The sequence below is a fragment of the Musca domestica genome, unplaced genomic scaffold, assembly GCF_030504385.1.
Source record: "Musca domestica strain aabys unplaced genomic scaffold, Musca_domestica.polishedcontigs.V.1.1 8, whole genome shotgun sequence".
NCBI classification, from domain to species: domain Eukaryota; kingdom Metazoa; phylum Arthropoda; class Insecta; order Diptera; family Muscidae; genus Musca; species Musca domestica.
In genome coordinates, this window is record NW_026712409.1 from 844,531 (window position 1) to 872,311 (window position 27,781).

At 36.2% G+C, this 27,781-nt stretch overlaps 2 protein-coding genes and 2 long non-coding RNA genes across 4 annotated transcripts; 2 read left to right on the plus strand and 2 right to left on the minus strand.

The window, feature by feature from the left end:
* Positions 1-3,007: 3,007 nt before the first annotated feature.
* Positions 3,008-7,024, minus strand: LOC101888692 (polypeptide N-acetylgalactosaminyltransferase 1). Its single transcript, XM_005177892.4, has 5 exons — positions 6,021-7,024; positions 5,064-5,466; positions 4,876-4,997; positions 4,570-4,812; positions 3,008-4,506 (listed from the first exon to the last, which is right to left on the minus strand). The coding sequence occupies exons 1-5, from the start codon at positions 6,722-6,724 to the stop codon at positions 4,107-4,109; spliced, it is 1,872 nt and encodes a 623-aa protein (XP_005177949.1). The 5' UTR covers positions 6,725-7,024; the 3' UTR covers positions 3,008-4,106.
* A 4,130-nt stretch (positions 7,025-11,154) lies between these two features.
* Positions 11,155-11,958, plus strand: LOC131806617 (uncharacterized). Its single transcript, XR_009344113.1, has 2 exons — positions 11,155-11,528; positions 11,604-11,958. It is a non-coding gene; the product is annotated as an uncharacterized LOC131806617 (long non-coding RNA).
* LOC131806618 (uncharacterized) lies at positions 11,603-12,340 on the minus strand. The gene is made up of 2 exons (XR_009344114.1): positions 11,900-12,340; positions 11,603-11,833 (listed from the first exon to the last, which is right to left on the minus strand). It is a non-coding gene; the product is annotated as an uncharacterized LOC131806618 (long non-coding RNA).
* A 5,600-nt stretch (positions 12,341-17,940) lies between these two features.
* On the plus strand, positions 17,941-27,156 carry LOC101893627 (homeobox protein unplugged). Its single transcript, XM_005177923.4, has 3 exons — positions 17,941-19,879; positions 26,329-26,555; positions 26,628-27,156. The coding sequence occupies exons 1-3, from the start codon at positions 19,024-19,026 to the stop codon at positions 26,994-26,996; spliced, it is 1,452 nt and encodes a 483-aa protein (XP_005177980.1). The 5' UTR covers positions 17,941-19,023; the 3' UTR covers positions 26,997-27,156.
* Positions 27,157-27,781: the final 625 nt, after the last annotated feature.

Genomic DNA, 27,781 nt, shown 5'->3' on the forward strand with positions numbered 1-27,781 from the left:
TTTTTTCAGAGTTAGCCACCTATGCAAGACATTCCAAGCCTCCTTAGCGTTGACAAATTTTAATTAAACTTAAGTTAAGCGAATTTAGTAGTAAAGATAGTACAGATAAGCAATATTGATTTTCGTGTCGACAAAGACCCGACCCGACCCGATCCGACAACTCAAGGATAGTGTTGAGACGGAAACATTTTATTTAATGCTAAGTAGTGAAACGCGAGAAAGTGTCATAGTAACGCGGCATTAGATGAAATAGCAGAGACTTCCGCTGGAACGAACGAACGAAATTCGAATGTAACAGATCAGCTTCAATGAGCATTTACCAGCGGGATCGTCGTATAGTTTGTATGCTATTAAGAATCATTATAAAATATAACAAATACTAAATAAGAATTCTAAACTAGAAATTACAAAAGAAAAAAAACGTATATTTCCGACTCCTTAAAGCCTATTTTAAGATCTACATCAACACTTGATATCAAACAAAGAACGCCCAAAAGGAAGTCCACAAATTATCTCTCTTACAACGTATGTGCGTTGATGTTCCAAAAAGAAAAACGAAAAAAGTAACAAAAAGAAAAACACAAAACAAAAATACTGTTTTACGTAAGTATCCATCCAAAATGAAAAACATGTTGATGACAAAAACCAAACGGAAATGTCCAATATTAAAACAATAAAAAAAATATGTATTACAATATTATATTTACTAATATTCCAATTGACTATGATGAACAGTTTTGAAATTCACTCTTACCAACATTTTCAGTAAAAACAGAAAATGCAAATCTTACAAAACGTCCAAATGTTTTTATTCTATTATTTTAAAGAAAAGCATTAATAATATACACTGCAATATTTCTTGATATATTTATATATATTCACTCATATATACTTACATACATATACTGTGTGTTATTTATTTTTTTTTTTTAACAAAAAAACCTTATATGTCAAGCAAACCATCCAAGTCCAGACAACTTTTCCATCAAGAAGAACACATGCATTCGACCGAGTCGATTTGCATTTACCTGTGTATATGTATGTATGCTGCCCTCCACATCCGAATTTTTCGATTTCTGATATAAAAAGCAAAAACAAAATGGAGTATTTAGGTTTTCCAACTGCTTGACTACCTCCATCATGGTGTCAGGTTGGAAGGAGAAGCACTCCAAACTTTATTTCTGTCAATAGATAATCGACAAAACAAATAAATGAACAAAAACATTTACACTTCTTCTTCTCATACTCAGAACAACAAATAAATAAAAGCACAAATTTTGATCGTTATCTAGCATATAGTTATAGCTTAGAGCATGAGTGCGCAATAAATGCATATTCCCGAATCACGCTTCTCAATTATCAATCATTCACACGACAACAAATATGTAAGTAAATGGCAACTGCCACAGAAGGATGCCAGGCCATAGCATAGCGCTTTGACTTAATTTGCGTTTGTTTCTCATTCAAATGAAAGGAAAAGGTAGTTGTGAACAAATTTATTTCTGTTTTTCATATTATTTTGTTTATTTGAGATATTTTACTACAAAACAAAAATTGACTATTTGTTTCACAGCAAAGGCCTCAGAAAGGCCGGCTAAGTACCGGTTGTTAGCAGGTGTCTACATATTTCGCTTGTGCTTTGTATTAAAACACATTTTCTGCAAACAAAAAAAGCTATTTGGCCTCATTCTGGACGAGTGAAAAAACCTTACTTTCAAAAAATGGAGATTCTTTCAGTTAACCTTTAACTAACGATATGGTTTTATAGTGTTTTTATTTATTTTTTGTAATTAAAAATATTGTAGATTATCCTAAAAGACGTAACTATCAAAGAAAATTTTAATTTAATATTACCATCAACTCAAACATAAGTCCCAAAATTTCACATCGACAGTTAAAGGTTAATGAAAAATGTGCACATCCATGCGCCCAACTTTTTTGATTGTCAATTATCAATGGATGCAATTGTATTAGTAGAATTTTCTTAATTTCCCTTTTTTCTGTTATTGCCCTAGAATAGGGCAAACATAGAAATGGTAGAAAAACTTCAATTGGAAACAAGCTGGTTGGCTGACTGACAATATTCTAGATAAAACATCGGAGTTTCAATCCCAGTGCACATTTCGCTTGTCTAATGCGCTAAAGATCCGCAACAAAGTTGCATTTTGAAATTGAAGACTTTGTATACTTCTTCGTTATAGAGCCATCCTTGGTGAAATAAAAAACAGCCCCCTAAACGAATTGTGAACAGGATCAACGTTTGGTTTTCGTTTGTTACACGCATTGATACAAAAAACAATAGCAAAAGGACAACAACGACAACGCTGGGTGTTGATCTGTGTGGCAGCAAGAAATTCAAAATAACTGCCATTTTTGGTGTTAAAGCAAATCGATATAACAACGACCTGCAAATTTTAAGTTGAGCAGGTGGGAAAAGATTTTCTGACATTCAAAACTGTCCGGATGTGCCATATAAAAAAGCCCAGTTCTTCTTTCCGCACATATAAGCATTAAACCTTGCACAGTAGTGAATCCCTATTTCTGTAGTTTTTACTTAATTTTATGTTTTATCACAACCATAGCGCAAAATACCTATTTCAAAAGATAAGATAAAAGCCCTTCCACATATTATTTTTAATTTTTGCTTTTCGTCGGGAATTTAAGCAAATCTTAACAGACAAGTCACTACCCTACTCCAACTGCATGCATTAAACACACCATATGAGTAATAAAACAATTTTTGAGAAATACTGTGCTGTAAAGTATAAAAAGAGAGAGGGAGAGAGAGAATGAAAGAACACGATTGAAGGCCATCTTTTATTTCTATGTCAAAAAATGTTTACCAAAATTAAAAAAAAGTATCATAGAAACGTTGATAGTGTATAAGGAAAGTGTAACGAACTTACAAATTACAAAATATTAACATTAACTACACCAAAGAAATATTAAATAAAGGAATATTAATTATACAAGAAAACGGCGTTTGTTTTATTGCAAAAATGGTTTCTTTATTTTTTGTTTTTTACAATAGTAATGGATAAAAATCCAAAATTGACCGAAATACTAAATATTCAGTACTTGCACCATAAAGCGAAGCTATTTAATGTACTATATATAGACTGTGTATGTAGCATACATGTCTGAGTATATGTATGTCAGCATAGTGTAGGCTTACAAAAATATTCTTTGCTTTTCCTATTTGTATAATATTTCTAGTTTTAATTTTAATTTAAAAATTCTACCTAGTGACTAATATAGGAAGTAATTTTATACCAATTTGCATTCATTTTAACTCAGCAATGGTTAGGGGAATTATTCGGTTCAGAGATTTATTAAATATTACCTGATTAAGACTTAATAAGGAGTTTGTCTCTTGTTACAAATCAGTCGTGTTGATAATAAAATAGGTGATCTGTGATGCGTGAGGAATGATATTTGTTAGCCCCTAGAACGACAATAATTTCAATCATGAATAAAAATCCCGCTCGGATTTGGAACATTTTTTTTTCGAAACTAAAGTGAAGAGTGTAAATGTCAATAAAATGTGTGTATCGGGTTAGTAAAGGATTTTTCCTATGTTTTCCATTTAAAAGAATGAACTTTAAAATAATTTTCCACAAGGAAAAATTCCTCGAGAATATTTGTGATTGCCCTGAATATCTTAAAACTGGCTGTCGTTTTCGTTATACCACTATTTATGATAATAGAAGGTAATGTCGCGTCGATAAGGGTGATTGTACCGCATCTATACATCAGATATATATATAAAAACTCGGACAATTAGCTATGGAAATGACAACAAAAGTTCACAAGCAATTCTTCTTCGTTTCAAAGGTGCTTGGATTTGTTCAATTGCAGGATACATTTCGATACATGCTTGGGTGCATGTAAATAATTGGAGATTTCTATACTTATTACAATAAACTATTTACAATTAAAGTGCAAAAGGACACAAGCGATTATTAAGAATAATGTGCACATCTTAAGACTGCGCAAGATGTACACGCCTTTCATATCAAAAATAGTTAAGTGAGATATGAGGATAGGAATTTTGTATTTACAATGTATCGCATTTAGAGCTCAAGGGCCGCTCCCTAAAAATTCAGCTAGGGAAGATAGGAATCGTCGCCATGGTCGATCGTCCAACTTTGAGTTCTGCTGTAGGGATCGCAAGGGGCGACTTGAATGTAGTCGCCTTGATGCAAACCGCGATGATCCAAACATAAACCGGTGAGGATATGTCTCAGGCGATTGCCTAGATATTGCCACTTTTCATTGTGATCGTCGTTTTCGAAGCAACTTGTCATAACTATCTGGAATGGTGGCAAGTCACTGTGTTGCACAGTGGCACAGCTCAACTCATTGCGCAGTACTTTGCTCTTGGTAAGGGAGAAGAACTGTGTCTTGGAAATGTCCTTGCTGCAGCTGTAAACCCCTAAATTGTAAGGTTTTTCGTTGTTTTGCTGCAAATCATCCAGACATATATTTTCATGGAGCGAACGGACTCTGCGTAAGAGGTAATTGGAATCAGAACAACATGAACAACAATCTAAAAGCACACGTCCTTACCTTCCGTAAGCTATCACATTTTTGGTGGGCACAAATTTCTCCGGGTAAATATTCTCCAGATACCAATCGAAACTTTTGCAACGCAATTTCTTGCGCAACATAACGCGGTGCGTAACGTCTCCTATGTCGGGATGGAATTTTAAATCCGGCCGATTAAGGAAGAAAATATTTATGTAGTCATCCATCCATACCAATGCCATGCGAGCTGTGTTAATGCCATGCGTGTCTCGATTGTTGGGGAATCTGTGGCATAAAAACGTGAATTCACAAAACGAACAATCTCTAAAGTGATTATTTTTGGCTTACTTGTAGGGATGAAAGTCACGGAAAATATGGCCAACCCTAGAGCAGGGAATGGTCTCTATAGTTCCACCACACTGCCATATTCTAAACGACATCTCCAAATTTTCTCCACCCCATCCGTCCATCTGAATGAGATGATGAAAAACTTAGTACGTTTATACAATTTTTAAGAGTTTTTTAGACTACAACACCTGTTCATCGTAGCTCCCAACTTCCCAGAAATAGCTACGATCGATAGCAAAGAGACCACCGGCCATTGTGGGACTCCATGTGGGACAGATATCCAAGTCGACGTCTTTGCATACCCGCTGTTGTCTCCTTCTCTCCTTCTCAGACACCGAAATCCAATCAAAATGGCCAGACCACTGGAAACCTCCCACTTGGAATGATTTGTATCCATTTGTGTTGTACTTGAAGTCTTGTGCATCGATTACGTCGATTATGGGGACTAGCACACTAGTCCTAGACTCCCTAATGCGATGCAGCAACGGCTCACACCAACCAATATTGGCTTCACAATGTGCATCCAAAAATATTAAGACATCGCCCGTTGCTACACGTGCTCCAGCTAGACGAGCGCGAATTAAACCCAAACTGTGGAAAAAATACACAGAGAATTGATAATTGAATTACATCTAGTGGTTCAGGTACTTGTAAATAGATGAAAAAACATTTGCGCTCGGTCTACTATCGTTATTAGTATTTGTTTCAACTTTGATTTCTACGTGTATTTGTATAAATATTTATGATTTCATCATAATGCTAAGCATTGGCCTTGTAATGCGTTAGAGCCTCCAAAAACGATCTAATTGGAGTTAAAAAGAAGCAAGAAAACCACTACCACCACCAATCAACAACTGCCCCCCCGATACAAAAGACCGAATTATTTATTTATTCATGTGAGCGGAGATAACGCTTTTCAAAACGTGGTTGAAAGCAGAAGACTAGAAGACTTGTTTTCTGATGTACCAAAGCAGCTATTTTGGTGTTTCGTCATTGACGCCTTTGCTGCAGCCAAGTCAAATACCAAAGTTGATCAGCTTAAATGTCTTCATCGTTTTACTTCTTCGTTGGAGTGTATATGTGTGTGTGTGTATATGTAAATGAAATTTGTGTGAATTAGGCTATACAAATTTGAAAGTACCTACCGATTTTTCAGACGCACCACTATCACCTTTCCTGGGGGAAATCTCGTTCGTATGTAGTAATCTAGTTTGTCGTGCAGTTCTTCATTGGTGCTGCCATCATCCACTAGAATAATCTGCTTCAGCATATTTCCATTACACGTATTAATGGAACTATGGACTGTTCTTAGGAGGACAGAGTAGGGTTCATTGAAGAATATAATTACTATACTGGCTGTAAGATCGCCTGTATTGTAGTGCTGTTTTAGGCACTGTGGGTGACGGTAATCGGCCAGTGTTCGGTTGTAGCTCAAATGTTCACTTAGTTCTTCATTGAGAGCGATTTTTTTGTAAATCTCCTCGCCACGTATTCTGGCTTCGCCCACTAGGTAAGCAGCTTCACCATTGTCCCCCAAACCGGGTTCTTGTCTGGAAAGGTCCCGAAGAATTTCGCTTTCATATGGAAGATAGGACTCCCCCGTATCTATATCAGGTTTGTGGGCCGGAGGAGGCGGCCTTTGAATTTCGTTTTCATTTTCATTCGATTCACTGTTTTTGGTTCCGTGTCGATGGCGACTCTGTCGGAAGGAAGCAACGTTTTCAAAACTCGAAACTATATTGTTCCCCTGCTCGTCGACTTGGATGACTTTAATGTAAAGAAAGAACACAAGGGCCACTAAAGCAAAAGTAATAATTTTGCCGTAAAAAGAACGAAACCGAAACAACATGTCGACGGAAATAAGACTGAAGGACTGTTTACGTTTTTAAGGATGGATGATGAACATCTGTCGCCCGATATACAACGTCAACGTTTCTTATGGAAAGGTCTGCCAGGAATGTAAATTCATTTATGAAGACGTTGATTCTTCTTGTATGGCACTATGAAGAAACACACACACCTCTTCACTATCGAGTCGACTCAAAAATCCAGTTTTCAACTTTTTTATTGGTATTTGACGCGTGTAAGCTATTTTATTGTTTTGGCCGTATTCTTTCTTGGCTTGTTGCATGGCGCAATGACAAGTTGTTCCAACAAATTTCAAAAACCAGTTGAAATGTCAAAAGTGTTTAGCTATTTGTTTATCTTTTGTTCTGTGATTTCAATCACAATAATGCATTTTGACATTACGTTTGGTGGTCAGCTGGCTTAACAGGGTAACCTTATACTTGGGCCATGGACTATTGTTTATCTTTTGTTCTTTGTTTTCAATCACAATAATGCATTTGCAGTTAAGGTGTAAATACATAGAAGGCTTTTTTAAATTATTTTTTTTTTTTATTTTCTTGGCTTAACATATGTGAACTTTGTTTATGTATTCGTGTGTATTGTTTTCAATTTATGAAAATTATTTGTAAAATATTGAAATTATTCCGTTGATTTATAAAATGCCTATTTCGACGTAAGTAAGGAAAAACAATTTTGTAGCGAAATAAACCTGTAGAGATATGTAGAACATGATTTTAAAAAGAAAGTACGACCTTACATTCAGGTTTCGCGTTAATAATTATGAGTCATATGTAAAATGACACGAAAATACACATCTATAATAAAAGTGACAGCACACATGGTACAACAAGGTAGGGCTATGATACCATATGATTTTAACTTTTTTATTTTCTTGGCTTAATATGTCATCTTTATTTGTTTATGTATGTGTTTTCTTTTCAATAACCTAAAATTGTTCAGAAAAATTCAAATGCGGGTGTTTTCAAAATGTTTATTTCAACGTATGCATCGACAAAATCTAGAGTTTTTGTGGCGAAATAATCCTTAGAGATATATAGTACATGATTAATAAGTGTTGACCTTTCATTCAATTATCGCGGTTTCCAATTATTTATTCAAAATAAATGCAACAAGTTGTTTGATTTTTTATTGTTTTGATACTAATTCTGACATTACAAGCCAAACAGGTAGACCTCTATACCTGCAATTTCTTCAAAGTTGACCTACCTTCTCTTCATTGTACCATGAGTAGCAACGAAAAATGCCATTGTGATTAAAACCCCCTCATACTGTTAAAGTGTTTGTTTCGTGACTTCGGTGTGAAAATACATCACATCATACATTTTCGCGGCGAATTCACGATCTAAGCTTTGATCCGTTTCAAAAGCATTTATACTATTGAAGACTCTGGGTTTATTAGATCCAGTGGATTAAACTTGTGTGTTTAGATACACTTTTTAGAGGGATATTAATCCCGCGCAGCTTATGCTTGTTAACGTATGCATACATAGCGAAAAGAGAATGCACATAATAGCCAAAAATGATCTATCAAAAAACATTATATAGAGACAATGGATGTTGAAAAATAAGTATTTATTCACATTGATGACATTCTGCAAGGAATAACTATTATTATGAGTATATAAAATTGTATGCAGGATAATGACGGTAGAATTCTAATGCGGCTCTGACATTCCTCTGTGATATGTCACAAAATATGCCATATCATGATGCCAAGCGGCTTATGTATCAACACCTTATACGTGAAAATACATAACTGACTGGCTTAAGTCATCGGCTGGCTTCTTCGTAGAGGAGCAAAGGAGTTTTAGGTTGACTTAGTTCGATTTTGGCCCTACGCTCCTTTGTTCTTTTCCGAAGTAGTCAGTGGATCACTTAAACCAGTCAAATAAGCGTTTTATGTATTCTCACCTCAACTCTTTTTTTACTGTCTTAAGTCATCGGCTGGCTTCTTTGTAAAAGAATAAAGAAATTGGTTTTGGAAATGTGTACTATAATTGTACGAAAAGTAAGTGGTACAAAATTGGGTATTGGCGGAAGGGATAGGGCTGGAATCCGAGAATTTGATATAGATGTAACTATTTGAGTCTGTGGTTTAAATATGGAGGTTTGGAAATGCGTGCTATATTTGTTCGAAAAGTATAAATAATGGTTGAACTTGGACTAAGTCAACCTAAAACTCCTTTGTTCTTAAAACGAAGAAGCAAACAGATGACTTAAACCAGCCAATAAAAAGAAAACAAGTTTTTTACTGGGTCAGTCGCCGGCTGGCTATTTCGTAAAAGAACAAAATATCTTAGGTTGGACAATTTTAAAAAACTGGCCGTGATGTCAGCAAACGGTCGGAATGCTGTCCGTCGTTCTGACCATTTGTTGACATCACGACCCGTTTCATGGCTAGTTTTACGCTGGTCATGAATATATATACTTTGTTAGGTCTAAAATTATTACCTCGTTGAGTTACAAACGGAATGACAAACCTAATATACCATCCATATCCTGGTGGAGAGCATAAAAAGGGTTACCATTTCGATTTGGCAAATGAGATTATCTTGTCAATTTTGCCATGAGAAACAAAGTTTATTTTTTTTGTTTAAAACTAGTATATTTTTAACAAATGCGCAACTGTGTTTAGTTAATTCCGTAAATATGCGGTTATTTGGCAGGGCAGCAGTAGCACAATGTCATGCTTGCATGAAAACGCAATTAACAGATAATTGAATTACGTAAACAACTGCCATTACCCTCGTAACCCCACTAATTACCATGTTCAATTTTTTTGATTCCTCCTCTAACGTCCTACCCCTGTAACAAATATCTGCTTGTGGACAGCGAAAGTAAAACATGATATGTAGACACGTTACCCACACACACACATGTATGTGTAGCGGCCATTTGAGTAGTTAATGAGGCAATTGTCCTGCTTCAAGTTTTTATAATTGATCACTTGCGGTAAAGTATACTAACACTAAGGAAAGGGGGCGTGGCCATTGTTGGTTAAACATTGAACTCAAATAAGCACCTATGGTATCGTATTGCATTCTCAACTAGGGTTAAAAGAGTCCCCACGACGCTTCAACTTAACATAAATTCAACTCTTTTGCCACATTCAAAGGTCATATGGCACAGTTCTCATGTCAATAATTTCACTGTTCAATAACAAATTATTAAAAGGCTCAACTCAACAGGGAGGAACCGAAACGTAATCGGTATTAGCCAGTGCTCTTTCATAATTTGATTATATATTTCGTTGGACCTCGCATCATTTCAAAATAATTCGGTAATTAGCGTTCACAGTCTGAACATGGGAAATAGTGTCGCCCTACAAAAGAGTAACAACGAAAGAAACGACCTTTTCAAAACAACAAATTGTTAGGGCCAGCCGCATTGTGTGAAAATCATTTTTTCTGGCGATATTCGCCAGTGAAAAAAGGTGGTTGTGTAGACCCTTTATTGTTAAGGGAAATGATTGCTCGTCTTTTCTATAAAAATTCTATATGGTCTCGATTTGCGAAATCTTGAAAGTGAATTTTATGTCTTTATAATGAATTTTAGATCACTTTAATTGAGACAGAGCTCTTCACGGCTACATATATGCAAAGGATGCTTTGGTGATTTTTCAATTTTGTATTGTTTTGTTTTTTTTTTTTTTCATTCTGACAATCAGAAAATATTCAAATAAACAAACAAACAATATCGGACGACCAAATGGATAGGCCGTGGCCAAGAAGCTACTGGTGTTAAATTTTAATATTCACTATTTAGTTGTTTCTATCGAAATTTGGAGCTAAATCAAGTAAAAATTGACAAAATGTCAATTCTAGTTGTCCTATTATCAAAGACAGGAAATGACATTGTTACATTCTGCCTACTCGGCGTTATGGTGGAGTTCCGCACTAGCTCAGGAGGGAGCGGTTAATCCAGGGGGTTCTCAACCCTGCCACCATCAACCCTAGGGAATGAACACTTAAAGAATTGTACTTGAATAAACACAAACACAGAAAATCTGAAAACAAACATACACAACATACACCTATGACACAGGAGCTTGATATTATTGCTCCCCCACTATGCCCACCCATCCTTGACCCTTTAGTCCAAATACACTCAAAAAAATTTAAAAAGGGCCCCAAAAAGCCACACACACTCACTTACAACGCCTAACCTCCTCTCTCACAAACAAAATTTAGCACAACATATTATTTCTTTTGACAATTAGACATTAAGCTTATTTATTAGAATCATTATCGTTCTCTTAAAACTAATTTCAACACGAACACATAAAAAAAAACTGGATTATTAATACCCGAACGAAAAACAAAAATTGTGAGTCAATACTCAGATTACCTTTTTTTTATTACCCTGCTAGAAGCGCCAAATTTGGCCAATACAAGTACTTTGAATTTCTGCCTAAAGGAGCTCACTTAGACAAATCTTTTGGGCATTTCAAATCTTTGTCCCAAACAGAAAAATCGAAATTTTCTAGCTGTAAAATTTTGAGGCAACCCTACACTCACTAACAATAAGATTTAATGGGCATTAATTTTCCTCACATTTGTATCTTAAGCACTATTTATCTAACTACAAACAATACGTTTAACTTATATACTAAACTACACACTAACAAACAAATATTTTTTATAGCTTCTTTTTTTCTTTTGGTCAAATTCGGATTAATTGATGAATTTCATATTTTTATTCTTTTTTCAGTGGTGTTTCCGTCAAAGGAAAAGGAACTTCATATGACTTTTTTCAGCGGGATTTGGCTTTCTTTCTTTTCTTTGGTAAGTAACTTAAATTTTGAATTACATTACCTTCACAACGGCATACTTAGGCAACTTTTTATCTTCTTTTTACAGATTTTTAGGTGGGATCTACTGGTTAGCTTCCCGGATTGGTACTATTGCCTGTTCCAAGGGCTATCCACTGGCAGTTTCCCAGGTCTTTTGGCCGTTTCCAGAACCTTTTCGTTGCCTGGAACCCCTGTGCCGCACCTGGCGATACAAAAATAATTGTTGGGGATGCCCGCTTCTTTTTCGTCCAAGTCGGATGGCGTTGTCCAATTGTGGATTTATGCGCGGCGTTATTCCTAAATAGAACACAAAAACTTAACACAACACATCCGACATAACACCACTTACAAATCAACACTTACAAATTGTTTAGATACGCCACACAAATAAAACAATAAAACACACAAATTGTAACTGCCAATTCAGTATTTCCTTTTTTTTATTCACAAAAAAAAACATTTAAAAATTGACTGAACTGTTTCTGTTCCACACCACTTTGAAATAATGGCGCTTTTAGCCCTCTCTGTGCTTTATATACGGCCACCAAGGACGCTCAACCAAACTTTCCCTCTTTTCCAAGATTTTCCCACAATTTCCCTGACATTTATTATTTACCTTTATCAGGTGTTCTACCTACCCACTATTATCCCCAGTGTTGTATTTTTGCAACACGTCTCTCATGTTGTACAATACACAACATGAAACTTGGCATCACTTTTTAAAATTTAGCCGGCCGCCCTGCGTATCCGGTTCTCTTTTTTGGCTGGCGTTCAGCACGTTCGGTGCATTAAATTGCATATTATAAAAATTTTGCAATGAGGATGAACGCAACAACATACTCTCACTTTATTGTACCTGGGAATTTATTTGAATGTTACCGAAATACGTCGAACGTTCAAAATTTCAATATTGAAAATTGCTCTGTTTCAGAAACTCCAAGAATATACTAGTTTTGCGATTTATTTATATCATTATGGCCATGGCACAATTACGGAAGGTAAAACAAAGCTACCTCCTAAATACAATTATTTTGGTGGGCCTATTCTATCAAAACAATGGCCCCTATAAGGCCGGTCAAGACAATACTTCATAGTTTTTGGATTATCGTGATTTGACTCTTTTTGAATTTGGAAATACCATTTATGTTTTGTGGATTTTCCGCAATATTGTAATTTTGAAAAAAAAGTAAAATAAACAATTGTTGCATGTTTAGAAGTCTATTTGACACAATAAGACTCCAGTACAGAGTTGCATTTTTCCTACTTTCTTTCAGATTGAGCAATCTTTCTTATTGAGCCATGATTAAGGCAATCTCGGTTGTCGTAGTAAACATTTTTACATTCTTTCAGCTCTGAAACAGACCAAATATGTTGAAATTAAAGACGAAAATTAGAAAAAATGAGAATGCTTAGAACTGGGAATGGCTAAAGTTGGAATAATCTAATAATATGTAGTTGGCATAAAGATTTCAATCTTGCGTATCTGGTACAAAATGTTGTACCAGAGTGGAAGGCGAGTAATTTTTTGTACCATACGTATGGAATTAATTAGGCCTCTAATAATGAAAATCATCTGAAATTATTTCAAATTTGGTGGTAACAAAAATTCATATCTTAAAAGTTTACTTGACGTGAACACAAGACAAATTGTCAGAGTTGTATTTTAAATACACACTTGCTCAATTATCTTCGTCACTGTCAAACATGTTACAACGACAATAAACAACGTCTGACATTTTGAAAGAACAAGAACTTTTGGAGAGTAAAGGTGTAAGTACATAAAAAGCTTGAAGTCATGGCTAGGCATATTTTGTGACATTTCATAAAGGGATTACAGAGCCGCACGAAAATCCTGCCGTCGATTTCCATTATAATTTGACATTAATATGCCTAGCCATGACTTCAAGCTTTTTATGTACCTGCACCTTTACACTTTTGAAAATGTGTCTATAAGGGTCGACATATAGTATGCTGGTTTTTGGGAACTTTCAATGCTTAATATTTGTAAACAATTACTTTGAATAATGTAGCTAAAGTCAAATCAAATTACCAAGTATCCGAAGGCAGTGTTATATATCTGTCATAGTTTAAACAATTCCGTTGAAGAAGGTGACTTAAATCATCGAACAAAATCGGGAGGTACCGCAATATGTGATCTATACCACAACTTGGATCTGTATGGACACTTCTTTACAAGGATGTTTCCTGCATAATGACTCCGTACCTTACTGGACCAAGTCAGGTGATTGACTAAGCGATACATTGACATTTGGAAGTAAAATCCTGATTTTACACTTATTAGGCAGAACCGGACATAACATTGTTTCTCCGATTCCATATCCGGTTCTAATCGAAAACGTTCAATTGAAAAGTATTAAATGATTGTCTTCCATCATCAAACAAATACATTGTAAGTAGGCATATTCAAATTCAAATAGCGGAGTGCGTATTTAAATTTATATATTTGGATATGTAAACATGCAAGAACATGCCTAATTTATTTGTGGAAAATAGGAAGATATTGGATGCCAAATCACACGCAGGAAACAAATGCTTTATGTTCCGTCAATTCGATGGGGCTGGCTAACTTGCATACACATGCAAGTCTGCCTCACTGTACACACGTACATGCGTTCGCTTGTGGCCTGCGGCCTCTGCTATGTGGATATGTTCAAATTAGCTGAAGGCAACGAAGCATTTCATGTACTCAAATAAATCAGAACACTGTTGACAAGAGGGGTCTCGCCCCCTGGCCATACATCTTTAGTTGGAGATGTAGTTCGTTTGCCAGGAATACCTCTGACAGTCGTTTATCGGTGCGGACTTTTCGTCTGTGAATGCAATCAACATCCCAACCATTGAGACTGCTCTCCGAACTCTCTGCGTTATTCATATGTCTGGCAATTTTCGAAACAAATTGCGATACTACATATGACATGTGTCGAAGCGTGAAATCACCTTGGGTTTCTAGCTCTTCGTTTGCGACAAATTTTGGAAGTAAACAATGCGATGTTGACTACAGTTGTTTTGCAATCACTCTTCATTTTTTTGAAGATCATCAGCCCACCAACAGCACGTGAATCACTGTGCAATGGATAAAACTTCATCATGTTATTTACTGACAAATTGTCTCGAATATTTCGAATAATTTCGGATCTCTCGAAGGGGATCAACGCCAATTTTGTTGCATTGCTGACAGATTCATTTTCATAGCGATGTGTATATGTTGTTGCTGTTGGATTTTAGCTCACACATGACATCGTTTACTTGTCATTTAGGTATGACATGTACACATGTATATGAATTCGGACGATACTTTTTGAGTTCGATTTTACATAGTGGAATCTCTAAAATTAGCACCCATTGTTTAAGGACTTTAAGGATAGAAAATGCACGCCTTAGGCGCATGTTGGAATTGAAAATAAATATTATTGAATATTGCGAAACCCATCGAAAGGAAAACAGTTGCAAAAGAAGTGACGATATTATTTTAGAATAATTAAAAAAACTTTTATAACGAAAATCGGATCTTTGATGCGATTCTCCAACTAAAAAACGACACAATTTAAGATAATTATAAGGGTTTACTTGATGTACATGTAATAGATTCGGCAATTTAAATACACTGGATTTACTTAATTCCGTAAACTTACTTAGTTGTGTCCGGTTAACCTAAAATTTGTAACAATTGTTGCAAATTGTTACAAGAAGTCGTCAGTTAACACAAAAGTTCTGCAAAAGCGAGCGACTCGATGCATATGATAACAACCACCGATTTGCGTCGTATAAGAAAACATTTAAAAATATACTTATTTTTGAAAAAAATATTATAAAAATTTTGACAAATCAATGTTGCCAATCATTGATGCTTCTACCTATATTCTTCTGCCATGCTTCCAACTCTTCTTAAAAACATCTTGTCATTTTTAATTTTTGCAGGAATTTCGTATGTTTACTATTCATGGTTTTCTGGCACAAGAGAAATAAGTTCCTTGACAATTCCTGCAGGAAAAGTAAACAGACACAAGACTAATTACAAGGTAGGGCAGAATGATTTAAAACCCCCTGAAGCAAGAATGTTGTAACTTCAAATTTATCAATAACAAATGCAACAATTTGTTTTTATTTGTCTCCCAATATTTTAACTAAAAGAAAATGGGGAAAAACAAATGGAGCGCCGTTGATTTATAACAACATAGAGTTCCTAATACAATAGCATTTCTTCTGTTTTCCCAAAACGGAAACATTAGTTCTTTCCAAAAGCTGTAACATGAATTAATCTGTACTTCCATCTGCATTGTTCTCGCTATCTATTACTTTATGTTACAATTTAGTTTACATACTTAGAAAAAATTCCAATCAGCAGGCAGTATTGTACCCATTGTAAAATATAGAATGTAAAGTCATTTCAAATACCAATATCCATCTCTGTATTTTCTGTAATTTACCTTGTCAAATGTCACCGCACAGAAAACAGGTTCCCATTTTGACAATGAGATGTTGTCAGATGAATAGTTTTGAAAAAAAAAAATTGGAACATATGATTCCATGACTCCACCTTTATAATTTTACCATGATTTGTATCATGGTACAATAAGGAGGTAGAACAGCTTCGTTAAACTACAGAAATACAGCCCTGATGCTATGCCCGCTTCCTGTCAGAATTATTCAAAAATATAGGCAACAAATTATTTTTATTTATTTGGTATTTTTTGTTCATTTCAAAAATAAGTCAAATAGCATGAAATGTGAATGAATTTCGCTCAAAAATATGATCCTAAGTGTTCAATCTTTCAATTCCATGGCAAATCTGGTTAATATTATTATTGCGGGCCCCGCAATTTTAGTTTCTTTCAATCAATGATTTTGAAAATGTTTTGTTTTTATTTTTCAAAACAACAAATACATACACAAAATTGGCAGAAGTCGGGCACACCTAGAAAAAATTGTAATCAGCCTTAACTTTTTATTGTACCATGGATTTGTATATACTTTTAGCCATGACAAAATAACTGAAGATGGAACAAAGCTACCCCCTAAATGCAATTTTTTCTTTTGGTGCCCTTATTCTGTCAAAACATATACACATTTTGTGTATGTGTGTGTGTATAGTTTTGAATAAAAAATGCACTAATTTGAAATTATTTCGAATTTGTTTGCAAAATTAATGCACATTTTTGACGTAAATGGGTAACAAATTGTACAATTTTGTGATAAAACTGTATTGAGCTACAATTTTATATTATAAATTATTATATAGATATATAAAATATTATATAGAATAACCCCGAAATTCCATTCTTGTTTCGCGGGTTTTCCTGAATATAAGAATTTTGAAAAAAAAAAATTAAAAATAAACAAAACCAACTGTTGTATATTTAAAAGTCTATTTGTCACTATAAGACTTCGTTACAGAGTTGCATTTTTCTAGTTTCCTAGAAGTTGAGAAACCTTTCTTATTGAGCCGTGCTTTTAGCAAATTTAGTACTTTTTATTTATTTATATATTTTTTTTTTTGCTTTTCAAATTGGAAAAGTTTTCCAAGATTTTCCTCGTGTGGGAACACACAACCGTTGTATGTGCGCAATTCCAGAGATGGAACCTATGTTTACAGTTAAATTAGTCGAAAAACGCAAAGACTTTCGAAAGAAAACTATAAAACATAACTATTTTACAAACACATCCTGGCAGGGCCCCATAGTAAATTGTAGGCTTTAGCTCCCATCTGTTTAAAATTGCCAGTCACGCTCCTTTGTTCTTTTACAAAGAAGCCATATTTAATTTCATTAAGAATCATCAATCTGTCCTCTCGAAGTATTCATGACTATTTTTGCCTGGAAAAGCTTCAAGGCTTTGTTGTTCTTTTTGAACTACGACATTTCTTTAGGAAATTTATTTACATTCGTCAATTTGGTGAGCAGCGGTTAAATGCTTTAAAGTTATTGCTGTCTTGAATCTTAAATAAAATTGAAATTACATATTGCAGTTTAGAATATTTTACTTTAGAATTCGATCCCTAGTGAAATCCGTATGTTCTAAGTTTAAGTTCCAACTGACATTTTCACCAAAAAACAACAGAAATTACAAAATGAACTTGTTAAAAAAAGAAAAAAAAACATTTATTAACTGTATAATAGTTTTATTTATTTTGGTATTTTGGTGCTACATTCGAACACAAAGATAATACCTACTTGTTTGTATGTATGTAGATGTGTATGATAGCTTATAAACACAGAAAAAAATAATTTAGAAAATTAAACACCAATGCACCTATTTAAGAATTATCTACAAATTTATTTTAAGTTATTATTGTAAAGAAATCAAAAGGAAAACATGAAATACATACCCACGTATGTAGCTGTGTACTTTAACATCACACACACAAATATACACGAGTTTGCTAATGGCCATATGCGACTGACTAAACAAGTGCCACCAAAGAGACAAGCAGTGTGGTTGCTGTTGTTGTTCCTTTACAAATTGGTAAATTGGTCACTTAGTGCAGCTCATCTCGGTCGTTAATAATGAATAGGCGTGGCATTTATTCCTATAAACAACAAGAGCAACAACAACTCAGGCATAAAAACAGAATGACGATGTGAAGGATGGTGCGGTGCGGAGCGGTGTCGTTAGCAATGATGTGCCATTACGAGTCGAATCATGCAGAACAGCAATTAAGTAAACAAGCTACAAGCTTTTTTTCTGTGTTCGAGCTAACAACCAGAAAATGACACGCCAAATAATGATTCATGATAACAACAACTACTCCAACACCAACAAAGAAGAAAACAAAACATAATTAGCTGGGAAAACAAATGAGCAACCAATTGTTTTTCTCTATGCCTCTCTCGTTCGCTCTCGCCTGGAGATTGCCGTTCAGCTCGGTCACAGTGGATTCGTTCGTTCATTGGCATGCGCCATGTTGGATTCGTAATTGGGAGGCGGAGTCAGTGATTTGTGTGGTGACAGACAGCGGTGCGGCGCTTCATGCTGCCGGCTGTGTGGTGGTGGTTGCCGTGTCGCTGCCAGGAGCTAAAAGAGCTTCTCCGATTGGGGCATTGGCCAATGGGTGTGAGCACGAAATATACGTTTTCTGTACGCTACGTGACGATTGATGTGCTGTAAGCGACGTCAGTGCAAACAACGGATACGTTCAGTACGCCGGAGACCTTTAAACGGTTCACTTAAGAGTGTGTCAATATTTGTCTTGTTAAGAAATTAATATCAAAAAAAAAAAAAAAAAAACAAAACAAATCAACTTCAATTAAGAATCCAGAGAATCCCTTTCAATGATGATATCAGGTGTTGTGCGGCTTGAATTATCGACTAGCCAACGGTGATTAGTACTGCAGGTGTGTGTGTTTGTGTGTGAAGAATATGTGCTCATGACAACTTAGTTTTTATGATAAACACCAGATTAGCCAATCCAAGTTGATTGAAATATACCTACTTAGCTATTGAATAAATATATACATAAAAGTGACAAAATGGACTCCGATCTACCGACAAAACTGAGCAAGTTCCCGACCCCCTTCTCCATAGAGAGCCTCATAGCTACTCAGCATCAAGCTGTTCAAGAAAACAACAACAGATCCGTCGTCGACGCAGGCCTATCGAACAACAACGATTTAACGGACGAACTCAGTGCCAGAGCAATGGTCGCATCATCGGCGCTGGGATTAACTAACTTCCCACTCTACAATCCCTGGCTGCATGGCTATTTCGCTCAGAACCACGACAGGATTTCTCAGCTATTGGCAGTCAATGGAGATTATATGGCGAATAGTCTTTTAAGGGATCAACATTTGAAGGAATCCATAACCAAAGCGAATAACATTGGCTTGAACGGCTCAAATTCGCTACCACTAAACTGTAAAGTTTCTCCAGATCCAGAAACACAGCTACAGCAGACACGTTTCCTAATACCGGGTGCGGCATTTGGTTTAGGAGCGATACCATCATCCGCGGCCCTCAATGATACCATACTCCAGCAATCCGCCACTCTCGGAACTGATTTGACATCCCGGCAAAGACTAGCCGAAATAATGGCAAATGGCTTGACGACGGAGAATGTTCAGAATCTGTCGATTAATTCACGCTTTGCCAACAAGGTTTTCAATGATGCCGCCGCACTGAGCAGTTCGTCCAACAACTCGAATTCGATGTCCTCGTCGTCCCATAATGGAAAGCAAGATGCTGCACCTGGTTTTGGCCAGCATCCATCTGAGGAGGGATCTGTGGACGTTGTTGACGATGATTACGATTGCAGCGGCGATTCGTGCAGCGACATTAGCCTGACCATGTCACCACAGAATTATAGAAATGAAATGGACAAAAACAAAGGTAATTTGAATTACAATCTGTGTCGATTTATGAATTCTCTTTAAACGTTATTGACGACCTACTCCATCCAGGCAATGTCCTCTATCTCACCAAGGCAGGCGCCTTCTGATTTTAAATAGGTAAATAGACAATAGTCTACATTATTGGATTACAATTTATAGCCGAATTCTACCTCAAGGAAGCATATGATAAATTTCCCCCTTATCAATTCTACCATGGAAAGAGATTTCTTTTCAACTTCAACTTAAATATATTTTTAGGGATTTAAGTTTTATTAGATCCTTATACATAGGGGTATAGAGAAATCTTGTCCCCGTAGTAAAATTGACAATTCGAAAGAATAAAGGTGAGAATACATAAAACGTGTTTTTGACTGGCCTAAGTCATCGGCTGGCATCTTCGTAAAAGAACAACGGGGTTATAGCTTGACATAGTTCGATTTTGACCCTAGGTTCCTTTGTTCCTTTACGAAGAACACTTTATGTATCTGGACATTTATAGTGAGAATACATAAAACGTATTTTTTTTGACTGGCATAAAGGTGAAAGGCTTTTTTGACTGGCTTAAATCATCGGTTGGCTTCTTCGTAGAGGTACAAAGGAGTTTTAGGTTGACTTAGTTCGATTTTGGCCCTACGCTCCTGTGTTATTTTCCGAAGAAGCCAGCCGATGACTTAAGCCGGTCAAAAAACTTTTTATGCAATTCTCAACTTTGGTCATCGGTTGGCTTCTTTGTAAAAAAGCAAAGAAGTTTTAAGGTGAGAATACATAAAAAGCTTCTCTGACTGGCTTAAGTCATCGGCTAGCTTCTTCGGAAAAGAACACAGGAGCGTAGGGCCACAAAGGAGCGTAAAGGAACAAAGGAGTCTTAGATTGACTTAGTTCGATTTTGGTCATACACTCCTTTGACCTTTAGCAAAAAAGCCAGCCAATGACTTAAACCAGTCAAAAAAGCGTTTTATGTATTTTTAATTTCAACATAGAAAAAAATAATTAATGTTAAATTTTCAATTTTCGTATACCCGACATATTTCGGTAACATCCATATAAATACATGTGCTTAACTCCTGTTGTGGAAAAAACGTCGACCGAGTTCGACGAATTTTATTGAACGCTGTAAAATTTAAATTTACAGCCTGTGGGGATATTTTGCGTTTTAATTTACAAGACTCTAGCTCCAGAGTTGTATTTTTCACAATAATTGAATCCGCCCTACCTTGTAATTTTTTTTATCATGGGTAACACAACCAAACAAAATTAACTCTCTCATATCCGCTCTCTTCTAAATACAAAAAAATACCTATATAGAATGAATACCGAAAGATTTAAAATTTGTACATTTATTCCTTGAAATGTCCTCTGTTAATTCATCCCGATGACAAAATGTCCGCATTCCCACCATCAGAACCGAGGCAAGAATTGAAAAGCATAACAAAACACAACATCGAACGTTCCATTAAATGTGAATTATGAGCAGGGAGTTGAGCATTGAAACCGATAACGTCAAATAACGACAGCGACAACAGCAACAACAACAAAAACAATTGTCGCCTAAGTAATTTGGGTTTAAATGTGTCCGTGCATCATTTGTGCCTTTCGCACTTACACGGATGACTTGTCTCGCAGTTATTCTGGCAGAGATTTATATTCGTCGTTTGAGATGTTTGTGAACTTGTCGACTGTGTCATAATCCAACCACTAATCACCACTAATCATCAATAAAGTTCCTCGCAGCCCACCGCATCCATATGGCTGGACTGTATGATGTTCGCAACGAAAGTCACCCCCTCGCTCCTTCTTCGGGGCGACAGTTAAATATTAACAACCCAATGTTAATCGGGCATTTGTGTCGACAATACGACGACGTCATTGGTGTTGTTGTTTCATTATTGTATCATCGAAAGAAAATTGTTTATTTACTGATGATGTACACTTGCGGCAGTCGTCAGAGCGGGGCGGCGGGGCGGCGGGGCAGCAACACTTACTGATTACATCCATACAATATTTCACGCAGTCATTCGTAATTCAGTTATGAATATTTAATTTCTCCTTACACAAACAAATTGAATCGATTCGTTTCGGCCCATGCATGTTTGAGTGAGTGAATGAGTGACTGTATGTTACGACCCATCTACTGTGAAAAAGAAAACCATGAAGCCGCCTTCAATTAAATCCAACAGGGATTGAATGGATTACTTCAGTTTGCCGAACACTGTTTCATTAGAAGTTAGTTAAAACGAGATTCTTGACTTGGAAAACATTCCTGATTTTTTCGAAGGTTTTTATTTGATTAAAATTTCCGATCTTGAAAACAGTGTTTCTTTATAAAATATTCTCCTACACTTTTTGCAAGAAAATGCTCGCATAGCGAAAGAGATTGTCAATAAAACGCGTCCTTATTTGTTATACTAATTTAATATTAAGAAGGTATGTCTGCGACGGAAAATATAAAATATTGGTTTCATCTAACTTTAGCTTGTAGTGGAGTTTTAACTGTTTAATCTTCCTTTTCAGATTGCTAGCCAGCAATAAAGCGCTTATTTGACTGGCTTAAGTTATAGGCTGGCTTCTTCGAAAATGAACAAGAAGTCTAGGGCCGAAAATCAACTAAAAGAACCTAAAACTCCTTTGTTCCTCTACGAAGAAGCCACCCGATGTCTTAAGCCAGGCAAATAAGCGCTTTATGTATTTCCACCTTAAGTTTGCAACAATTAAAAAAATTGGAAGGTAATACTTCAAAATAGACATATCAGCCAATCAAACCTACTATTTTTACTCGGCCAAATTTAGGTTTACATTGCAGCATGATACTTGCTCTGTTCCAGAACCTGCAAGAATCTACTAGTTTATCAATTTTTATACCCTCCACCATACATAGTATGGAGGGTATATTAAGTTCGTCATTCCGTTTGTAACTCATCGAAATAATCATTTTAGACCCAACAAAGTATATATATTCTTGATCAGTGTAAAATTCTAAGATGAGGTAGACCTGTCCGTCCGTCCGTCTGTTGTAATCACGCTACAGGCTAAACGAATTAAGATAGAAAGCTAAAATTTTGCCCAGATCTCTCTTTTGTCTGCAGGCAGATGGGCTATATCGGTCCACGATATTGTATAGCCCCCATATAACGGTACCCCCGATATCCGGTATTTTGATGATTTTAGCCACATTTTTCAATGAAATTGTATGAAAATCCACACAAGCAGTTCTTTAAGAGCACTTCATCTTTTGGCAGAGAATTATCTATATAGGTCCACGATATCGTATAGCCCCCATGTAACGGTAACCCCCGATATTCGGTATTTTGATGATTTTGGCACATTTTCTAATAGAATAGTCTGAAAATCCACACGAGGAGTTCTTTGTTGGCACTCTACCCCCTGAAAGAGAATTGCCTATATAGGTCCACGATATCGTATATCCCCCATATAACGGTACCCCCCGATATTCGGTATTTTGATGATTTTAGCCACATTTTTTAACGGAATTGTCTGAAATTCTACACAAGGGGTTCTTTGTGAACACTTTAGCCCCTGGCAGGGAGTTCTCTATATAGGACCATGATATCGTATATCCTCCATATAACGGTACCCCAGATATTCCGTATTTTGATGATTTTAGACACATATTCAAACGGAATTGTCTTAAATTCTATAAATTTGTCTATATAGGTCCACAATATCGTTTATCCCCCCATATATCGGCACCTTCCGAGATTTTAACAGAATGTTTAATGGATTCTATTTTTATTTTTTGAAAATGTCCTAAATCGTTCCAAATGGTGGAGGGTATTCAAAGTTCGGCCCGGCCGAACTTATTGGTTTTTCATTTTTTTTTTTTTGATATTGTAAAGAGAAAGTCTCTTATCGTAGTAAAAAGTTTTGCATTTTTGTAGTTCTGGAACAGATCAACTGTATGTATTCTGGGACATTACCATAATGTACATTCTTTTAATATCTACATTCCACTGTGCGGTGTCAACATTTTAGTTGTCCAACAGAGTCGTCATTTCGCCCACAATTCTTACTTTCCGGTCGTTTTTTTATTTTGAAATATGAAATGTTTTAATCTATCCAGACCGCAGACATTTGAAATGAATGCTCTACCCCCACTGCCACGTCTTCATTGTTGCTGTCTGCGTTTTGCCTCCTGTTCAGCTTGAATGAAGCTGTTGGCAACTGAGAATGAATTATGCGAGTCAGTCCGGGATTGAGTTATTTGCTGAATTCTGCTGCTGGAAGAGTTTACCCCCGGCGAGTGGCTGTTGCCGGTTTGGTGAAGTGGGCGGCGGCGGTGGTGGTCGACCGTTATGTTGCCGCTGAGGAGGACAGGATGATGACGATGAGATGGCAAAGTGTAACGTGTGTCAACATGTCAGTTGTTTGCGTTAAAAGCGTTTACGATGTACTTGACTTGGTTTTCACAGTTTTCATTCTAATTTGATTGACATCAGACACTGGGTTCTTAATGCTATTTATGCTAATTTTGCCATTGTTTATTGTTTCGCTTCCCCGTTGGAAAAGTTCATAATTAGATATGAGATGCCTATTTAAAGCCGTCACAAGAATCCAACATGGATAAGCGTAGCAGATTTAGAGGATTTAAAACAAAATCTCTTACCGATTCCATTTTCATCAGCGAAGAATGGGTGTTGCACAAGATTTGGATTCTCTTCCGGACGAAGTAAAGAGTTGTCTTACAAGTGCTCACGTTTTATTGGAACCAGTCCCTGACTTGTTATATACCCGGTCATATGGCTACTGAGCCTATATATCATGGAAATATCGAAGATGGGAAATATCGGTTCACTCCTTTTGGTACCTCACAACAAAAGGTGAAAACTTAAAAAAAATAAGTTACCTCATATAACAAGCTGCTGAGTCCTGTTTGAATGTCCAAGGTCTGCGGCCAAAATGTTTGCGTGCCGAAGGTGTACATTTTCAGCTGACCTCTTTGACAAGTAAACGCCATGATTTTGTTTGTTTACAAACTGCAGGACAACGAATGTTTTCTCATCGGAGAAAACCAAATTCGGCAGTTCACCACTTTCGGCCAAGCGAAGCAACTCTTTAGCTCTTTTAAGTCTATTTTCTTTCTGTTGCGGTGTAAATTCTAGCACTTTTGGAATTTCAATGGCTTTACCCGAGCTAATTTTTCAATATTTGGAATATTGCGATATGTTCAGCTCACGAGCCATTTTTCGGTCACTGCGACGCTGGTTTCGATCAAGCCGCTTCTTTACTTTTCGAATCATTTCAGCTGAAAAAAAAACAAACTTTTTATCTATGTTTTTTTATATTTTTGCAAAATAAGTTGCGTGGCGTATAAAAATAACCCGCTTTCTCACCAAAATCAAGAATTTTGTACGGCTGAATTTTGAGAAATGTTTAATACTTTGACAAAATGAAAAATATTCTTATGTTTTCAATATTTTTTTATTTTCTAATTTGAAAACTTCAATTCAACAATCAATAGATACACTGTCAAGTTAAAAATTTTCAACTTGATTATTTTGGTAAAAAAAATAAAAGGCTTTTTTTCATTTGAAAGACATTAAGCATCTTTACAGGCGCAGATGGAATTAGTTTGACAAAATTTGTGAAAGGTGATGTTGGACGGTATGGCTTGTACTGTTAGAATTACCATAAATACACAAGCAACAAATTGCTTGGTTTACTTAATTTGTTATAAATAAACAACACAGAAAGGGAATTTAAATTCAAAGTTTCTTTACAAAATCCCGTTACTTTAATTCTAAAGATTTGTATCTACAATTTCTATTACAATTAATTTCAATTCTTTGTAAAAAAGTGTCATATAATTGAAAATAATGTAATTGTTATTGGCATTTTAAATTCTAAAATCCAAATGCCTTTAACTTCGCAACTGAAAATTGTTATGCTAAAAAAGAGGAGGCAATAAAATGTTCTAAACGAAAATCATTAAAGTTTTTTTTAACAAATCAGTGTTGGGTTTTTCTCTGTTCGTATTCTTTCTCTTTCAATTTCAAGTCAAAACTTGATTGTCAGATGGGCCTTCTGACCAACCTTATGTAGGCCTTGATTGTTGATTTTATAAAAAAAAAGGTTATTTATTAGTGAAGAAAATTAGTAATGTTTACCGGGAGGTTGGGTAGAGAATACAATGCATTCGAAAAGCGTCACCAATCCTCACAAGTTCCCTCCGTTTTGTCTGGGAATATTTTCCCCAGGAGTTATTCGAAAACAACTCATATAACAAAAACTTTCTACGCCCAAGTAACCAACACAAAATCAATAGATGTGGACACAAAGGATTGACATTTCTTCTAAATCTAACAATTTCATTCTATCACCCCAAAAAAAACTTGGTTCTCATAGTAGTCGCAAGTGGGTACTGTAGACCTGGTTTGAGCCACAAACTGTGCACATAAATTGATGGCATTGCCTTTCTTTTCCTCTTTTCAGCGTACAATCACACCGACAGCGAAGACTGCTCCGACGATGAGGGCAATTCGAATGGCCACAAAGACCCCAACAACAGTGGAGGACAGAGTTCCAAATCGCGGCGGAGACGAACGGCCTTTACATCAGAGCAACTTTTGGAACTGGAAAGAGAATTCCATGCCAAAAAGTACTTAAGTCTGACGGAGAGAAGCCAAATTGCAACCAGTCTTAAATTGAGTGAAGTTCAGGTATGTATGAGCGGAACCGGCGCTTACGCCATTAAACTGTGACAGTGGCATAATTGATGCTTTCCTTACCAGGTCAAAATATGGTTCCAAAACCGAAGAGCCAAATGGAAACGTGTCAAGGCTGGGTTGTCGTCGCACGGCTTAGGTCGCAACGGAGCATCGGGAACGAAAATTGTTGTGCCCATACCAGTCCATGTCAATCGTTTCGCTGTTCGCTCGCAGCACCAGCAAATGGAGAAAATGTGCCTGAGTGGTCCCAAGCCAGACTTACGGAAAAAGATCACCTCTGACAACAGCGGATTCGAGAAATTCAACGCCAACGTCACAAGTCCCAGCACGCCTTTATTGCCGCCAAATACAGTCAACACACCTGCCACCTCTGCCGCCGTCAACTTGTCGGCTTTGACGGGCACCCTGGCATTGGCACGTAGTATTTATTAGCCACCTCTGGTTCCCATTTATGGTGCACTGTAGATTTCTAGGCATGTCTCTCTATTGTGTTTCCCCGTTTCCTGACAACACCTTATGTTTCGCTAGTTAAGACAATTTTTTTTTGTAAATAAATAAATAAAAAAATAAAAAACCAAAATAAAGTTAAGAACTCGAAGTTTAAATCAAAAACAAGATATGATTAATTGTCTTTAACATCAAATGGAGGGCCCAAAAACGAATGCAGAAACTATCTGAATCTCTGGCACAGCAAAGGACTACACCACGAGCACTGCAACCGAGCGTTGCTGTTTCAGTTGCTGGGGATAGGGTTGTAGGTGCAAAAATTCGAGAGTTTGAGTTACAGAAAGTCAGACTGACTTTCGTTCGGATTGAATTTTTTTAATGGGTCGGCAACTGTTTTTCAGGGTGTATAAAGTCTGTCGACTTGTTTTTAGTTATTTAGTGGCAAAGACCAATGTTCAGTTCCAAAACCTGCAAGAATGTAATAATTTTACCACGATAACGATAGCATAGTATTAGAACACTAACAAGTTCTAGTACGGATACTACTTGAACACAGAAAATTGGCTCAATTTACTTTCATTTACTAAATTTTTTCTCATTTACTAAAAACAGACAAAAGAAAGTAACAACACACAACACAATATTGAAATTTATACGAATATGCCTGTTGTATACGGATAATTGCTCCGTTCCAGAACTGCAAGAATGTGAATAATTTTATTACGATCCCTGCAGGCTCTCGGACAGAGCAAATATAAAAAAATATATGT

Coding starts and splice junctions, on each gene's coding strand:
- LOC101888692 (XM_005177892.4), bottom strand. CDS start 6,724: ATGTTGTTTCGGTTTCGTTCTTTTTACGGCAAAATTATTACTTTTGCT. Junction 5,467..6,020: donor GTGGTGCGTCTGAAAAATCG/GTAGGTACTTTC, acceptor TTTTTTCCACAG/TTTGGGTTTAATTCGCGCTC. Junction 4,998..5,063: donor TTGGGAGCTACGATGAACAG/GTGTTGTAGTCT, acceptor CATCTCATTCAG/ATGGACGGATGGGGTGGAGA.
- LOC101893627 (XM_005177923.4), top strand. CDS start 19,024: ATGGACTCCGATCTACCGACAAAACTGAGCAAGTTCCCGACCCCCTTC. Junction 19,880..26,328: donor TGAAATGGACAAAAACAAAG/GTAATTTGAATT, acceptor TCCTCTTTTCAG/CGTACAATCACACCGACAGC. Junction 26,556..26,627: donor TTAAATTGAGTGAAGTTCAG/GTATGTATGAGC, acceptor TTTCCTTACCAG/GTCAAAATATGGTTCCAAAA.